Here is a 16,737-nt window from a genome sequence, read left to right as displayed (position 1 = left end):
TCTAGTACTATTTGTATGGGTGGAAACACCATTTGTAGGGCATGTGACAAGAGAGGTCACCTTGCAAAAGCGTGCAGGACAAAGACACAATATGTACAAGAAGTAGATGACAGTTGTGAGAATGTGCATGAATTGTTTCTATGTGTGGATGACATTAGTAGTCCTGAAGAGGTGAATTACAGTGGAGCAATGGAAAATGACATTACCACAGAGTACTGACAAATTGGAAAAGCCCAATTGTATTTTTACTTTAGACTTGAATGATGTCAGGATGTTAGTTGATTCAGGTAGTTGATACACACTACTGTCGAAAGAAATGTATCTCAAAGTTTGGGATGACATGAGCAATATGGAAATCGTGGGATGTTCCTGACATCAAGGCTGTGGGGTATGGAGGCAAAACCATTGACATCTTGGAACTTAAGTGGATGGTGATTTGTTTTGAAGGAAAGATAGTATATGGACATGTCTATCTAACGAAACAAAATGTATTAGGTTGGCGTCAGCAGAAAGATTTGGGAAGCCCAGTCTAGCCACACCACCGAAAGTCGCTGGACCTCCAGTCCCTTCATTCAAACATCCAGTCCCTTCATTCAAAACATTGGAAATATTTTTTATTTTTTCCGGTTAATGCTCAGAAACGACAAACCCCTGAATTCCTCAAACACATGTAATAGAATTGAGATCAAATAGATAAGCTGACGTATGTAGACGTAAGCATCATCTGCATACAGGGACACCATATGAGTGGTCTCCCCCACATGAATACTCCATTATTGCAATACACTGCGCAGCCCTCACACCAGCAGCTCCAAGGCGGAAACTAGCTAGAGGTGTTGGGGACATCCTTGCCGTGTTCCTCGCTCCAACTTAAACCTCACCGAGACCAGTTCACACTCTTGCCAGGGAATTTTTATATCAGATATAGGCCTGACCTAGTTGAGTTGTGTCCAGGCAAGCCCATCCAACATATACTCCAGCTGATAGTATGGAAAGATCGCTCAAAATTTTACTTTCCAAATAGTTTTAATTGGGACATTACCTCTTGCATAGCTATCAAGGGTATTAGGCAGCGTTTAAGTCCAAGAGTTGTTTGAAAGAGCAACACAGAAACATTGATCTAAGTTTGGTTATGAGTTTCACTAAAAAAGATAGTACATTAAGATAGAATTAGGTTGAGCTAGATAGAAGTTTAAAGAACTCTAATTAGTACATGGCCCGGTTTCAGCCAACTGGGGAACAATTAAAGGAGGATTAGTGCAGTCACAAAGTTTCTAGTTGTGTCCATAACATAATGGCATTTGACAGTACTCTTTAATAAATCTGCTTCACAGTTGAAAGTTATCCAATTAAATAGTTCTCTCTACGTATTCAGAAGCATAAGAAAAGTAGTCAAAGTAAACATAACATGAAAAATCAGTAACAGATTACCAGTAACATTCTTCCGATAGGGTACTGCCACAAGTGTTTCCTTCCCAATTAGCTCTGGTTTTATTTAGCTGGCTACAAGCTGAATAATCTGAAGTTAATAGTGTAGGTTGTTAAATCAGCCGTGGGATTTTGTGAAACTGTACCTTTCTGCGGGGTTGCCTACAACAGTAATGCAATATAAAATTGATAAAGGTTCTATACTATTGGCCTTACTCAACCCATTTAGATTAAATGTCTGCATAGTATGCACACTTTAAGAGCCAAGTCTGGAAAGTGCAAATATCACTGTTTTAAAAACCTCTCGTTAAATGAAAAATCATTTTCTGAAGATAGTACATACCCTTGGATGGCGGCATGCATGAATCTGACTGTATCTATTTGTAGTTACATGGTAGAGGATTTCAGGCATGTTTTTAAACATGTCTAGTTTATTGACATGTACCTAGAGAAAGGCAACACAAATGAAAATAATCAGGCAACACAAATGAAAATAATCTTGTCAATCATTAATTTGTGCATTCAAAAGGCTGCAGATTGATACAAAACGTTCATACATTCAAATATTCATGGACAGTCAAATATTTAGAAGAGAGGGGAGGAGCTTGGCGGGCATCCGAGATGGCCGCTTGAGCACAGCGCTCTCCGGACCCTCGCCGCTCCCGACATTTTATCCTGGCTGAATCCTGATTTCTTGCAAGAATTCGTGTAGGGGACGTTTGGCTGATTACCCTGGCACTTTTCAGAAATCGATTTGGATCTCGTATTCCTGAGATATGGTGCTCTGAACTTTTGGGCTCCGCCCTTGAGGTGCGCCCGGGACGGGGTGCGGTACTGTAGCCGTCCTGCAATTGAACAACAACGGCAGGAGATCTGGCCTTGTGGGTCCCCCCTTCCTAAGTTTCGGTTTCGATTCCGTTCCGACTTGGGCCACGGATGTGGATGTCGTGTTGCGACTGAGACTTGGAGGCAGATCGGCTGTTGGGCTTTCATGTGACCTATTTGCTGGCTTGGCGACCTCTACCCGAGTTGTGCCCCCTTTTTATGAACTTTTGATCCTGTACTTTGGGTGTCGGGCCCGTCGAACCTGGTGGCTTGTCCTGCGACGCATCTTCAAAATGGCGGGCAGAGGGGACAGAGAGACGCGCAAGACGAAAACACCTCTGCGCGGAGCTCCAGTTCAATCAAATGTCATGGACCGTTATACCCATTCTAAGGGGTCCCCCGGAGCTGCCCTGCCTGGTTCTAGTATAGCGTCCGAACGAATTTTGGAAGAGTCGGCGGAGCCCTCCCTACAGGATATCATGGGCGCCATCTCGGGTGTGAGGGAATCCATCGGCCTACAGTACGAGGCCTTGGCCCACAAACTTGACACCGTGGCTATTGAGGTGAATCTGATTCGTGCTGATCTCGGCAAGACGAATGAGAGGGTACAATCACTGGATATTAAATCCTCTAGCCTTACGAATGACGTCTCGGAGCTCCAAACAGAGATTGGAAATCTCCGTCGGGGGAACGACTTCATGACCCGTCGCCTGGAGGACTTTGAAAATAGGGCGCGTCGCTGCAATGTTCGCCTGGTTGGTGTACCGGAAAACCCTGAACCCCACTCGGTGGATCTCCTGGTTGAGGATCTGGTCTTGAACCATTTGGCCCCTTCTGGTCTCACAAAATTTTTCACGGTGGAACGTGCTCATCGTGTTCCAGGGGGCAAAGTCAAGCCGGGAGCCCCGCCGAGACCCATTGTAGCGAAGCTTTTTCATTATAGAGACCGGGACGCTATCCTGCAGGCCTCGCGGGTGAAGGGCCCGGTGGCCTTTGAGAATGCTACGGTGAACTTTTACCCGGACTTTTCCCAACAGGTTCAGAGACAACGTATGGAGTTTCGTGGTGCCAAGAAACGTCTCCGGGATCGGGGCCTACGTTACGCCATGCTCTTTCCCACTAGACTCCGGGTTGAATACAATGAACGTACCCTTTTCTTTGATCGGCCAGATGCTGTTAATGACTGGCTGGACTCATTGCCTGACCGTCCTCCTGAGACAGACTCCGCCGCTCACCCTGGCGGTGCCGAAGGTGGTGTGGAGATCTAACTGTTCGGCTCTTATGTCTTATTTTGAATACATTCTCAGGAGTGTTGGCCGGCGTCCCTCTACATTGTGATCATTCTGTCTTTCGTTTGTTATTTTTGTTCTTGCTGAGGTCGGGGGGTGGATGGAACGGAGACCTTTCCTCCTCCGGGGTCTTTGTGTAGAATAGGGGTTCTTGGGCGACAGGCACACTGCAGGTTGGGGTGGCTCTTTAGCTTTTTGCAGGGGTGCAGGGTGGGGGGTGTTTCTCTTCAGTTTGGGGGAGGGGGGTTGGGAAGTTTTTTCTTTTCTGTGTGTTGTTTTCAAGGCGAGTTGCTCCTGTGTTTGCTGCTGTTTCTGATGTCTAGCTCATGGACGAGGGGTCTTGGCTCGGGCGGTTGGGATGGGGGGTAGAGGGTTGAAATTTCTTTCCTGGAACGTTAATGGCCTGGGAGATCGTATTAAGCGCAGTGTGGTCCTAAAGTGTATACGACGTTTGTCACCGGACATTGTTTTCATGCAAGAAACCCATTTGATTGGTAATGTTTGTTATGCAATGAATAGATGGGGCTACCGCCTTGTGGCGCACTCGGGGTTTACCTCCGGATCTAGGGGTGTGGGTATTCTTGTTCGAACCTCCCTCCCCCTGGCTATCGATGAGGTGATTCATGATGACCGTGGGAGATATACTGTCCTGGTGGGTAGATATGAAGGCCGCACCCTATCTCTCTTCAATGTTTATGTTCCCCCGGGTTTGCATGCCTCTACTTTTACTGACTTGGGCCGTGTTTTGTTAGATCTCCCTGATAGCACTCTCTTTCTTGCCGGTGATTTTAATTCGGTGCTTTCCGGCCTTCACGATCGCCATCCCCCTAGAGATACCCCGCAGGCTCAGCAGTGGTTGGGTGGGTTTTTAGATACCTTTGGCCTTGTGGACTGCTGGCGACTGTTGCATCCTACTCAGCTCCAATACACCTTCCATTCTGGGGCCCATGGCAGTCTGTCCCGGCTGGATTATTTCCTGATGCCCGCAGCCCAATCATCGGCGGTTCGCGAGATTTTACATTTGCCGAGGGGTATTTCTGATCACTCGCCGCTCTGGCTTCGTTTCGAGGTTGGGGTAGTGGCGGCGGGCCGAGTGGCTCCCATTAACCCTTGGTATCTTTCCTCCCCTGAGACTCGTACCCTCTTGCTCAAGTCCATGGATGCATATTTCCTGGAAAATGAGGGGTCGGTCTCTTCGGCTGTGTCCCTGTGGGAAGCTTTTAAAACTGTGATTCGTGGACAGGCCCTTTCCTTGATTGTTGAAGCTAAGAGGGCAGGGAGGAAGGAGGTGGTGGACCTTGAGGGGGAGATCTCTGCTTTGGAGGACGAGTTGGAATCTGGTGTCACGCCTGAGAAACTCCATGCCCTGGGTCTAAAACAGTTTGCATATAAATCTCTGGTCACTGACGCTGCAAAGGTGATGTTTCGTGAGCAGCAGGGCAGATTGTACGATGTGGGTGACAAGGCGGGCAAACTCCTAGCGTGGTTGGACAAGAAAGAAAGAGTTAATCGTGTGGTGCCCGTGATTCAGTCTGCGAGTGGTGAGAATGTGATTGATCCGACCGCCATTGTTGATCGTTTTGCGGAATATTTTCGTGTGGTATATGCTCCCGTGTCTGTGAGGGATGTTGCCGACTCCCGCCTTCTTCTGCGTGATATCACTTTGCCCTGTGTCACCGACTTGGACCGTATTGCTTTGGACTCCCCTTTTACGAATGATGAGATAGCCAATGCAGTTCGATCGCTCCGTTCGGGCAAAGCATTGGGCCCGAACGGTTTGCCTATTGAGTTGTACAAATTACGCCCCGATAAGGTGGCGCCGTATCTCCGCGCCATGTTTCTAGAATCTCGTGAGCGGAACATACTTCCTTATGATCAGCGTCTGGCGACAATCGTCGTCATTCCCAAAGAGGGTAAACCGCGTGACCTCTGTTCCTCGTATAGGCCCATATCCCTATTAAATGTTGAACCTAAGGTGTTGGCTAAACTTTTGGCGCCCCGTCTCCTTTCGGTTCTTGGGGAGTTGGTCCATCCGGATCAATCTGGCTTTATCCCGCATCGCAACACTGCTCTGAATTTACGTCGCCTCCACGGCGCGCTGGCGAGGGCGGGGCTTTTGACTGAACCGGCCATTTTGGCGTCCCTGGATGCCTCCATGGCCTTTGATACTGTGGAGTGGCCCTATTTATGGGCGACACTTGAGAAATTTGGATTCGGGTGCGAGTTTATTAGCTGGGTTAGGCTGTTGTACGCGGAACCTCTGGCGCAAGTTGTAGTGAACGGTAGAGTGTCGGCCCCCTTCTCCTTGGGCAGGGGTACCCGTCAGGGTTGCCCCTTGTCCCCTCTGTTGTTCGCGCTCGCTCTTGAACCGTTGGCGGCCTGGCTCCGTTGGGAACCGTCCCTTAAAGGTATTCGTTGGGCCCCGGACTTCGAAGACCGCGTCTCGCTTTATGCGGACGACATCCTCTTGTATCTTACTTCTCCTCGCAAGTCTTTATCTGTTTTATTTGACGTTCTTGCGTCCTTTGGCGCTAACTCAGGCCTCGTCATCAACTGGTCTAAATCCTGTGTATACGTTTTATCTGGTATCTTGCCTCCGTTGCCGAGTAGACTTCCTCTTCAGGTGGTCCGGGATGGTTTCAAATACTTGGGGGTTTTCGTTACCTTGGATCCGTCCCTTCGTTTTGATCGTAATCTCCTTCCCCCGTTGCTTAGGCTCCGTTTGGACGTTGCCCGCTGGCGCAAACTTCCCCTGTCTCCACTGGGTCGGGCGGCCCTGTTTAAGATGATGTCACTACCGCGGTTTCTCTACGCTCTCCAGAATTATTATGATCCTATCCCCAAGACCTATTTTCGGGAGATTGAGAGCCTTCAGAGGCAACTTATTTGGGATGGGCGACCGCGCATTGCTCTCGCGAAACTTTCCATCCCGTGGTACGATGGGGGCATGGCGCTCCCCGATATTAAGAGATACTACTGGGCTTCCCATCTGTCCGCTATTAATCACGCTATGTTCTCTCCGGGTCGTAATCCGGCGTTTGAGATGGATAAACTTCAGCTTCCGGGAGGTGACTTTAATAGAGTACTCTATTCTCGCTCCGCTGGGCGCCATCTTGTGGGACCTACTTTGACTGCTTTGACAGTGTGGCGTGCTGCGAATGTGAGCCTGGGCTGGGAGGATCGCTTGACGTTGGCGACGCCGCTTTATGCTTCAGAACGTCTGGGCGGTCTTTGGTCTTCCAAGGGTTTTGACCGTTGGGACTTGATTGGGATCTCTAAAGTGGGGGATGTATATTCTAAGGGTTCTGTGCGCCCGTTTCAGGCCCTCCAGGCTGACTACGGCCTGAGTAGTCGGGAATTCTTTCGTTATTTACAGATCAGGCACGCTTTGGTTTCGGTGTTTGCTCCTGGTGAGATTCCGCCTGACTCTTCCCCACTTGAAGACCGTATCCTTGACGAACATCTTCCTGATAGCACTATCTCCCTGGTCTATAAAAAGTTGATTAACAATCGGACTGACTTATTGGCCCGACTTCGGGAACAGTGGATGGGAGATGGGTTGGAACTTGATGATGAGGATTGGCAATCGGCCCTCTCCTCTCCGAAGGAGGTGGCTATACCGGCTCGACTCCGTCTGGTCCAATTGAAGATCCTTCATCGGGTGTACGTGACGGGACCGCGACTGATGGTGATGGGCTTTTCCTCCGATGGACTGTGTAAGCGTGGATGTGGTTTGCGTGCTACTTTCCTGCATATTCTTTGGGAGTGCCCGATGGTGGCTGCTTATTGGGTGGCCGTGCTTGATCTGATGACTGTGGTGACGGGGATATCCTTGCGACCGGAACCTCGTCGCTGTCTTTTGAATGTTTGGGAGCCCACGGACTATTCGGTGGCACAGACTAGATGGGCCACCCTGGGCTATATGATTGCGAAGCGAGATATTGCGCAACTCTGGGGGGCCTCCAGGCCCCCTGCCCTCTCGCAATGGGAGGATAATATGGATTGGTCCATGTTCCGTGAGAAAACTGTCTATGTGGCCAGGGGTAGACCCAGGGCATGGGTGAAGGTGTGGGGTCAATGGAACGAATACCGTGGCGACATTTGTACTCCTCCCCTTGTGGACACTATCGAGATTACCCTATCTCCTTAGGCTAGCGTTCCCGGAATCTTCATATAGGGACTGAGCTGGTGTCTCCGGCTCTTCCCCCCTTCTTCTTCCTGATCTCTGCCCCCCTCCCCCCCCCCACTCCATACTCCTTAGTGCTTAGGATATTACTACTGCACCTCCGCTGCTGTCCCCCCCTTGCGTCCCTTGGGCTGACCTTCAGTGATACACTCTCGCCTTTTTGTATGTTTGTTCTTTCATATATATAAAACCTGTTTTGGTCCTGTATATAATGTGGAGTATTGCATTGTTGATTGACGGTTACCTCTGCGGGCTTATGTGATATGTGTCTGCTCCTTTTTAGCGGCTGGCCCGTGTGGTTGTAGGCCCATCCTTGTACATTTCTGCTTGCTCAAATAAAGGTTTTTATAAAAAAAAAAAAAAAAAAAAAAAATATTTAGAAGAGAAATATTATATGTCAAAACCAGAGGCAACAGATTATGCTTTATTTTCTACAAATATTTGGCTCAACAGCCTAAGTACATACAACCACAACAATGCGAGGTACTGGGGGCGTGTCCGCGTGGCGAGGAGCGGAAGATGGAGGCAGCAACTTTGGGGAGCTCTGCTACCGGCTCAGGGAACAAGCATTGGAAATGCAATAGGTCTCGCAGCATTAGAGATAGTGCTTTTAGAATTGTTTATGGGTTTTTTTTTTAAATCTTTAGCATTTTTGTTTCCTGTAGGCAATGCTAAAGAATTACAAAGAAAAAAAGCCATAAACAAATCTAAAAGCTCTAACTCAAATGCTCCGAGACCTATTGCACTGTGTGAGGGTGAGGGGTTGAGGGTGAGGGTGAGTGAGGGTGAGTGAGAGTGAGGGTGAGTGAGGGTGAGGGTGGGTGAGGGTGGGTGAGGGTGAGTGAGGGTGAGTGAGTGAGGGTGAGTGAGGGGTTGAGGGTGAGTGAGAGTGAGGGTGAGTGAGGGTGAGTGAGAGTGAGGGTGAGTGAGGGTGAGTCAGGGTGAGGGTGAGTGAGGGTGAGTGTGAGTTAGGGCAATGCAATAGGTCTCGCATTAGGAAAGTTTGAGCTATTGGTCTTGTAAATGACAATTTTTTTATTTATGTGTTGTTTTTGAAAATAGCTAAATTATTAGCTTTGTCATTTACAATGCCAATAGTTATAACTTTCGCAAATGTGACACCTATAGAATTTGTAATGCAACATGTTTTGTATTTACGTGACTTAGATGTATTGATATTACAAATAACGATGGCTTTTAATTTTTTTAATAATTAATACTTAAATAAAAGTCATTGTAATTTATAATGGCAATAGCTTAAACTTTTGTAAATAACATTTGTGAAGATTATGTTCAGTGTATTTTATTGTGACGAAAATCCAAGAACATATGTCAAATATTAACATCTTTTTGTTACATTTGTAATAAAGCTTGAAACATTGAGATAACATATTTGAACCAGTTGTTGTTGAATGGTTGAACAGATTGATGCTGTGGTGGAGCTCAGTGATGTTGTGGTGCCACAGAGTGATGCTGTGTTGGTGCTGAGTGATGCTGTATGCTATGCTATGTTTTGTTTTGCTATCCTATGTTTTGTTTTGTTATGCTATGCTATGCTGTTTTGTTATTCTATGCTATGTTTTGTTATGCTATGCTATGTTTTGCTATGCTATGCTATGTTATGCTATGCTATGTTTTGTTATGCAATGCTATGCTTTGTTATGCTATGCTATGTTTTGCTCTGCTATGCTTTGTTATGCTATGCTATGCTTTGTTGTGTTTTATTATGCTATGCTTTGTTTTGCTATGCTATGTTTTGTTATGCTATGCTATGTTTTGTTGTGTTGGTATGCTATGCTGTGTTTTGCTATGCTATTATGTTTTGTTATGTTTTGTTCAGCCATGCTATGTTTTGTTTTGTTAAGCTATGCTGTTTTGTTGTGTTTTGTTATGCTATGTTTTGTTATGTTATGCTATGTTTTGTTATGCTATGCTATGTTTTGTTTTGCTATCCGAAGCTTTGTTTTGTTATGCTATGCTATGTTTAGTTTTGCTATCCTAAGCTTTGTTTTGTTACGCTATGCTATGTTTTGTTATGCTATGTTTTGTTGTGTTTTGCTAGGCTATGCTTTGTTATGCTATGCTATGTTTTGTTATGCTATGCTATGTTTTGCTCTGCTATGCTTTGTTCTGCTATGCTTTGTTATGCTATGTTTTGTTATGCTATGCTATCTATGCTTTGTTGTGTTTTATGATGCTATGCTTTGTTTTGTTATGCTATGTTTTGTTATGCTATGCTATGTTTTGCTGTGTTTGGTATGCTATGCTGTGTTTTGCTATGCTATTATATGTTTTGTTATGTTTTGTTAAGCCATGCTATGTTTTGTTGTGTTTTGTTATGCTATGCTATGTTTTGTTGTGTTTTGCTAGGCTATGCTTTGTTATGAGATGTTTTGTTATGCTATGCTTTGTTATGCTCTGCTTTGTTTTGGTATGCTATGCTTTGTTATGCTATGCTTTGTTATGCTATGTTTTGTTATGCTATGTTTTGTTATGCTATTCTAAGCTTTGTTTTGTTATGCTATGCTGTGTTTTGTTATGCTATGCTATGCTTTGTTGTGTTTTGTTATGCTATGTTTTGTTATGTATGCTATGGTTTGTTGTGTTTTTCTATGTTTTGTTTTGCTATGTTTTGTTATGCTATGCTTTGTTATGGTATGCTTTGTTATGCTATGCTTTGTTGTGTTTTGCTATGTTTTGTTTTGCTATGCTATGCTTTGTTATACTATTCTATGTTTTGTTTTGCTATGCTTTGTTTTGTTATGCTATGTTTTGTTATGCTATGGTATGTTGTGTTGTGTTTTGTTATGCTATGCTTTGTTATGCTATGCTATGTTTTCCTATCATATGCTTTGTTTTGTTATGCTATGCTATGTTTTGTTATGCTATGCTGGTGAGGGTGAGTGAGGGTGGGTGAGTGAGGGTGGGTGAGTGAGGGTGGGTGAGGGTGGGTGGGTGAGTGAGTGAGGGTGAGTGTTAGAGCAAGGGTGAGGGTGAAAGGGTTGTGAGTTTGTGTATCCTATGCTTTTTTTGCTATACCATGCTATGTTTTGTTATGCTATGCTGATGAGGGTGTATGAGGGTGAGTGAGTGAGGGTGAGAGGGTGAGTGAGGGGGTGTGAGGGGGTGTGAGGGTGAGGGCGCCATGGGGCCAAACGGGGAACGCTGTGATTTGCAAACCTAGACCTAATAGCAAATGTTCACATTAAGTATACATTGAGTGGCAGACAACATCCATCGTACTCTAAGCCTTGCTAGTTTGCTTGGCAGCCTCTAGCAGATACATCTAAACACTTGTAGTAGGGAGGCTCAGCTCTTCCCTCCCCACAGTCACCGTGTGTGGGCAGGCGAGCCATTCCAGGTGCTCTTCAAACAGCTATAACATTGCTATCGTCTTCAATGAGCACGATTACTCAATGTCCTCACAGAACAACAAAGCCCCTAACAGGAAAGGTCTACACCACGGAAGAAATAAGTAATATTGCCTTAAGTAAAACAAAAACTAGCCATTGACTAGCAGTAGGAAATGCGAAGGAATCCGGCGCGTGACTTCTATGTGCAGTGTTTGCTAACAGAGCACGGCAGAGGCAGGGGCAAGCGAAAACTCCATTTCCTATTCTAAAATAAGTTTTCGTGTCAGGAAAAATAAACCGAGAACACAATGCGTTCTTCCCCGTGGAGGAGTTAAAATATTTCACTGCACCACTTGGAGTTACATACGCATTATATAGATCCATGTATGCACTTACCGGTCTCAGAGGAGCCTCTCTCAAACGTGAATGCAAAGAACGCTGGGAGAAGCAGTGTGAGAACAGTGGGCCCTTACATGAAAAAAAATTTGCAAACATTTCTTTTTAAAAAATTTACACCTTTAATTAACAAAATATGGGTTTAGGAAAATAAAAAGTCAAGAAAAGGCGGGTTTAGTATAATAGGGCTGCCTTAAGACGAACGTCACGGATGCATTGTTTGTGTCCATTAGTACGTGGCTCAGAATGGGCCCAGAGAGCTGCTCTGTGTGTACTCTCCCATCTGATCTTCATTAACTGTGGTAAACACTGTAGTGAGGTCAACCCTTCCCCTACCCACACAAAACGAGGCACTACAAGCTGCAGAGCCTGCAGCCTGTCCTTGGCATGTTTCAGAGAGAGACATACATGACGCCAGGAGAACCAGCACGGAGTGGCATTGGGCCCCAAACCTGAAGAGCTCCAAATATTCCCACGCTATCTTACTCTCTTGAAGGGGAACAAATGGCAGAAAGAGGGCCCTGGGGCCCCGCAGAACAGGAAGCACACAATCCAGGCATCGGGCACCTTCTGGGGATATGTAAATGGATTATGCAAAGGCACGGGATGACTTCCTCTCAAACGGGCAATTGATTAGCACGTCCACTCTAATCTGCAGCACCGAGGCCAGTCCCAAACACAGCGCAGCGGCGGCTGCATTTCAGACAAACATCATTATTTTTAATGCGCACACTGGTAAAAACTGCATGGGACAAAGTGAACAGCAGAAAGAGCATCAGATGAGAAAACCTGCCCGCAAACTAAAACTATGCCGTGCACTTTTAGCCAACGCACTTAAAATGCATGAAGGCAACTCTTCTGAAACAAGCTGGAGGAGCGGCGGCAGTTCAGCCGAACTACATAAAATGTGCTTCTGTCATACCAGAGAGTGCTCGGAGTCTAAACAGGCCGGGGCAGGAATTCCTGGAGTCAAATAATTTGAATGTTTACAGCGTGACAGAAAAGAGCTGCATGCGCCATTGTTGACTGGCCGCCGTGTTAAAAGTGAAAGCGGGTGCCGCGCTGAAACCTAAGCGGCGCCCGGGATAGGGAGGGGGCGGGCGCCCTTGTTGACTGCTATTAATGTAAAAGGGTGCATTTTCGTAGGTCTGCGCGTAATTTAAATTAAAAAAATAACCAACAGGCAAGCATAGGGTCAGATTGACAACATGCAATATTATCAAGTGTCAGAAAGACAGCTATTTCAAAAGAAAGAAAACAAGCTGGGAGGGGGGCGGGGGGAACGTCGAGGGCAGGCAGGATGACTCAGGGGAGGGGGCGGAGCGGGGCAGAGCGGCATGTGGGTGTGAAGAAGCCGGGCCTTTGAAGTGAAGCTAAGCTTCACTTCAAAGGTGTCGGAGGAATGCGGGCGGCTGTGCACGCGCTTTTAAGCTCAATGCACATGCGCATTGAGCTTAAAAGTCACGGGCACTGCAAGGAATCGCCACGATTCCTTGCAAGTTAGATAAAGAGTCGATGAGCCCCTATAGTCTCGCTTGCTCGATGCGCATGCGCATCGACAGGCGAGACCTAAAAATGACTGGCTGACAGGACCTTGGAAGGACCCGAAATGTCCAGAGGGACCACCCGCATTGACCTTTCCAGGTGTCTGTCGCTTCGACCTCTAAGGGCTGCAGTCATTACAGAGCCTGCTCCTCTCCCACCGGTGCTGTACCGAACAATCGTCGGCAGCAGTGGGGAGGCAGTATCGCCGGCGGAACAGAGACCGGGACCCACGCCATGTGTCCGTGAGTGGCCTTGCACTGTGGTCACGAGGTAGGTCCCTCCCTCAGATATAGTAGCTGGCAGAGCCAGATTGGCAACCCAAAAAAGTCTGGCAATTTTGTCAGACCAGCTTCTGGGGAATCCCTGCCTGTCCTCAGGAGGCTGGAAATCCTTGCTGCTTCTGTTACTGGGGTCGATATTACAGCATCACTGCAAAACCATCCCCCTCCCCCAACAGCTACAGAAATGTCCCCCACTGTGTAAAACCGTCCCCCACCCTTTCAGCCTCCTGGGAAAACGCTGATGCCTACTATGGCCAGTCCGGCCCTGGTGGCTGGGGCCCTGGAAAGTGACACATTAGGTGTGGGGGGGGCTGCCGGGTTGCACCGATGATGGTCTGCCAGAAGTGGCGGCTAGAGTTGCAGATAGACGCCCACCTGAGGAAACCACCCGCCGAACCTCTTTAAGCTTAAACATCAGCCCTGGGACATTTAGCAGCTGCAAGCGACGCCCAAGCAGACCTATCTGAACCAGACAGGGACCCGAAGTGCAGCACCAGGCCCCGAAGCTACTCGTGCCAGCCCTGCCCAGGGGGTGGGGGGTGCAGAGCTTGAAGTGGGCCGGGTCTTGCTGGTGCTGAGCACCGGCAGTTCTAAAAAGCAGGAGCCGAGGCGGGTCCCTATAGGGCTCTACATCTGTGCCCGCACCCTCAGGGTGAAAACAAAATATCATATATACCCATACCCGCATCCAAACCCATCCAAAAACTCAGGGCCAGTCACACACACACTCGAAATAACTCATGGAGGCTCCCCCAGAGTTGGGACCGTGCCCTGTATCATGACTGCTGGGGAGGAAACTCCAGAGAGAGCTGTATCCGCCAAAATGTATCCACCTGGTTTCAACCTATGGCAACCCAACAATCCAGCATCCCCAAAGGGCAAAATCAGTACTTTCTGTACTCCCCGAGTCTCTTCCCTTTGGCTTGCCACCCTTTCACACTCCACTCATTTTTCCAATTTTCAATCCCAATCTATACACTATACACAACCGGGTCTCAAGACTACTTCCAACTCATATTCACTTGCCTGCGAGTGAGAATCAATACAGGCTTGTAAATCTATCCGTTACCTTCTGAGCCTCACCACGCTCATGCAGGCTCAGCCAACACACATCGACTTGAAGTCCCGATTGGCAGAACTGCGAACCACCTGGAGGACAGTGAGCAGTGTTGGACAGGACCACACCATACGGGAAAAATATGCATCATCCGCACCTCCTCTAGGACAACCTGACCCCGAAACCGGTCCTAGGATGTTTGTTTCCGGTCCAGAGAGGACCTGTCTTGGCAGTTCGGGCTGGACTGTTCACAGGAGGCACAGGGTCAAGACTGATTTGCATATGGCCAGGTCTAAACTGGGGTGGCATGGCGAGAAAAAGAATGTTCTGCATTCCGTCCATCAATTATGTTTCTTTTGCTTTCTCGCCCTAAGTGCGCCGGGTATGCCCAGACGTGGGTCCCGGGCTCACTGTGCCACTGGAATCAAGATATCCTGGCTGAAGAGGGGTGAAACCCTGAAACTGGTCCTAGGATGCTTGTTTCCGGTCCAGGGTGGACCTGGCTTGGCAGTTCGGGCTGGACAGTTCCCATAAGGCATAGGGTCAAGGCTGATTCGCATATGGCCAGGTCTAAACTTCGGTGGCATGGTGAGCAAAAGAATGATGGATTTAACCCAGATCTCTTGACTGGGGGTGAATGTTTTGATTTGTTCTGCATTTCGTCCATCAATTGTGTTGCTTTTGCGCCAGGGAACATGGTATGTATTCGCACTGGGGGGAGGTAGTCCCGGTGCAGGTAGTAGAACTGAATAAGCTTAAAGTAAGCATTCTTAGAAAAAGATGGCCGACTGGTAGGAGCTCTCTTTGGGAGCTCCAGGCGCTTGGGATCCTTTTTTGGCATATCTCTGTCAGCGGCGGCCACCAAAACTGACCTGTACTATGCAACTGTAACAGGATTGTTCTCTGCTTGTTTGTAATCTATTTTGCACAAGGATCTGGCAGGTTTTGTCACCGCTTACCTGATCTCTGAGCCCCGTCTGGAAGAGATCGCCACCTTTGGCGCTGTGTGCTCGGGAGCTGATCGAACTCTCACACAGGTTCGCTGCACTTCTACCGGAGCTTGTTGACCTTCCGCCTGTGTGATGCTCCGGAGTTCTGGACGCCCGCCCCTGGATTGAGGATTAGGAGGCCTGCTGCTCGTGATTCACCCCTGCCCCTCTCGCCGAGCCTGGTGCAAGGCTTCCTGTTCGTTTTCCTGCGATTGCGACGATATGCGGAGATCTACGAGCCTAGTGCGAGGCTCCCTGCTCGTTTTTCCCACGGCCGCTGCCAGTCTCGATACGTGAGGACGAGGCAGCTGTGTCTCTTCGTGACGGAAGGTGGGACAAGCTGATGAGAGGAGCCTCCTGCCCGAGCTGGTTGCTTGCCCTGGATTGTCGAGGAGGAGGCACCGGAGGTTGGTGGGAGCTGTACTGAGCTTACAGACGGCGTGATGCACCGGAGACAGCGGAGGTTTGCGGATCTCCACCGCATCGCTGCATCTACTTCCCTCAGCAGCGGCAAGCACTGGAGACCCTGGTGAGTGGTGACGGGGGTTCTTGGAGCGCCAGTCCCTGGTTGTGTTGCACAGATGTCTGCTCTCTGAGTCCACGGTGACTCGGGTGCTGGCTGGGACGTCGACTGGCACAACAACATCGCTGCCTCATTTCTATAATTTTGTTTTTTCCTTTTTGGTGTGCCTCTTTATTCTACAGTGTCCCATTGTGACAAAATGGCCGCTTGTTTTTTGGTAAAGTTGAGGATGCCATCCCCAGCATCAGGTCTTCCCATTCAGGAATAATTAATGTACAACCTAATGAAGCAGGACCACAATCCCACAATCCCCTCATTGTTTCATGCCTACAGAAACAGGACTACTCTGGGTTTCATATGGCCTATGGAAATAGAAAGAGGTCTGCTTGTTCAACCTTCTTCCCTATGCGGAACAAGTGAAGTAGGACCACAACCCCACAATCCCTCATTGTTTCATGCGCATAGAAACAGGACTACTCTGGGGTTTCATGGGCTATGGAAATAGAAAGAGGACTGCATTAACAACCTTCTTGAAACAGGACTCCTCTGGGTCTCACACGATCTATGGAAATAGTAAGAGGACTGCTTACAATAAGACCTCAATCCCTCATTGCTCCTTGCTTATCGAAACAGGACTACTCTGTGTCTCACATGATCTATGGTAATAGTAAGAGGACTACATATAGGCCTTTGTGCATTCTTGACTAAGGAGTCGGATCTGAAATAGGCCCTGTTCCTCCTCCTCCTGACCTCTGACCTAATCATCCAAACTAATCAGGACTGACCTAATCATCCAAACTAATCAGGACTGACCTAATCTTCCAAACTAATCAGGACTTTTCCCCTCAGTCCCAGGATCACTGCT

General features: G+C 47.8%; 1 protein-coding gene across 2 annotated transcripts in view; it reads right to left on the bottom strand.

Annotated features, from left to right (window-relative positions):
- The window catches only part of DCLRE1C (DNA cross-link repair 1C), a 403,712-nt gene that overhangs the window by 161,203 nt on the left and 225,772 nt on the right, over nucleotides 1-16,737 (bottom strand). For both annotated transcript variants that reach the window (XM_078674195.1, XM_078674196.1), the window contains exon 9: nucleotides 1,772-1,873. In XM_078674195.1, coding sequence (XP_078530321.1) covers nucleotides 1,772-1,873 — 102 coding nt within the window. The remainder of the gene's footprint in view (nucleotides 1-1,771; nucleotides 1,874-16,737) is intronic.

This window comes from Lissotriton helveticus, chromosome 1_1 (assembly GCF_964261635.1).
Source record: "Lissotriton helveticus chromosome 1_1, aLisHel1.1, whole genome shotgun sequence".
NCBI lineage: Eukaryota > Metazoa > Chordata > Amphibia > Caudata > Salamandridae > Lissotriton > Lissotriton helveticus.
Note: the sequence above shows the minus strand (reverse complement) of the source record. Positions and strands in the feature narration are given on the sequence as shown.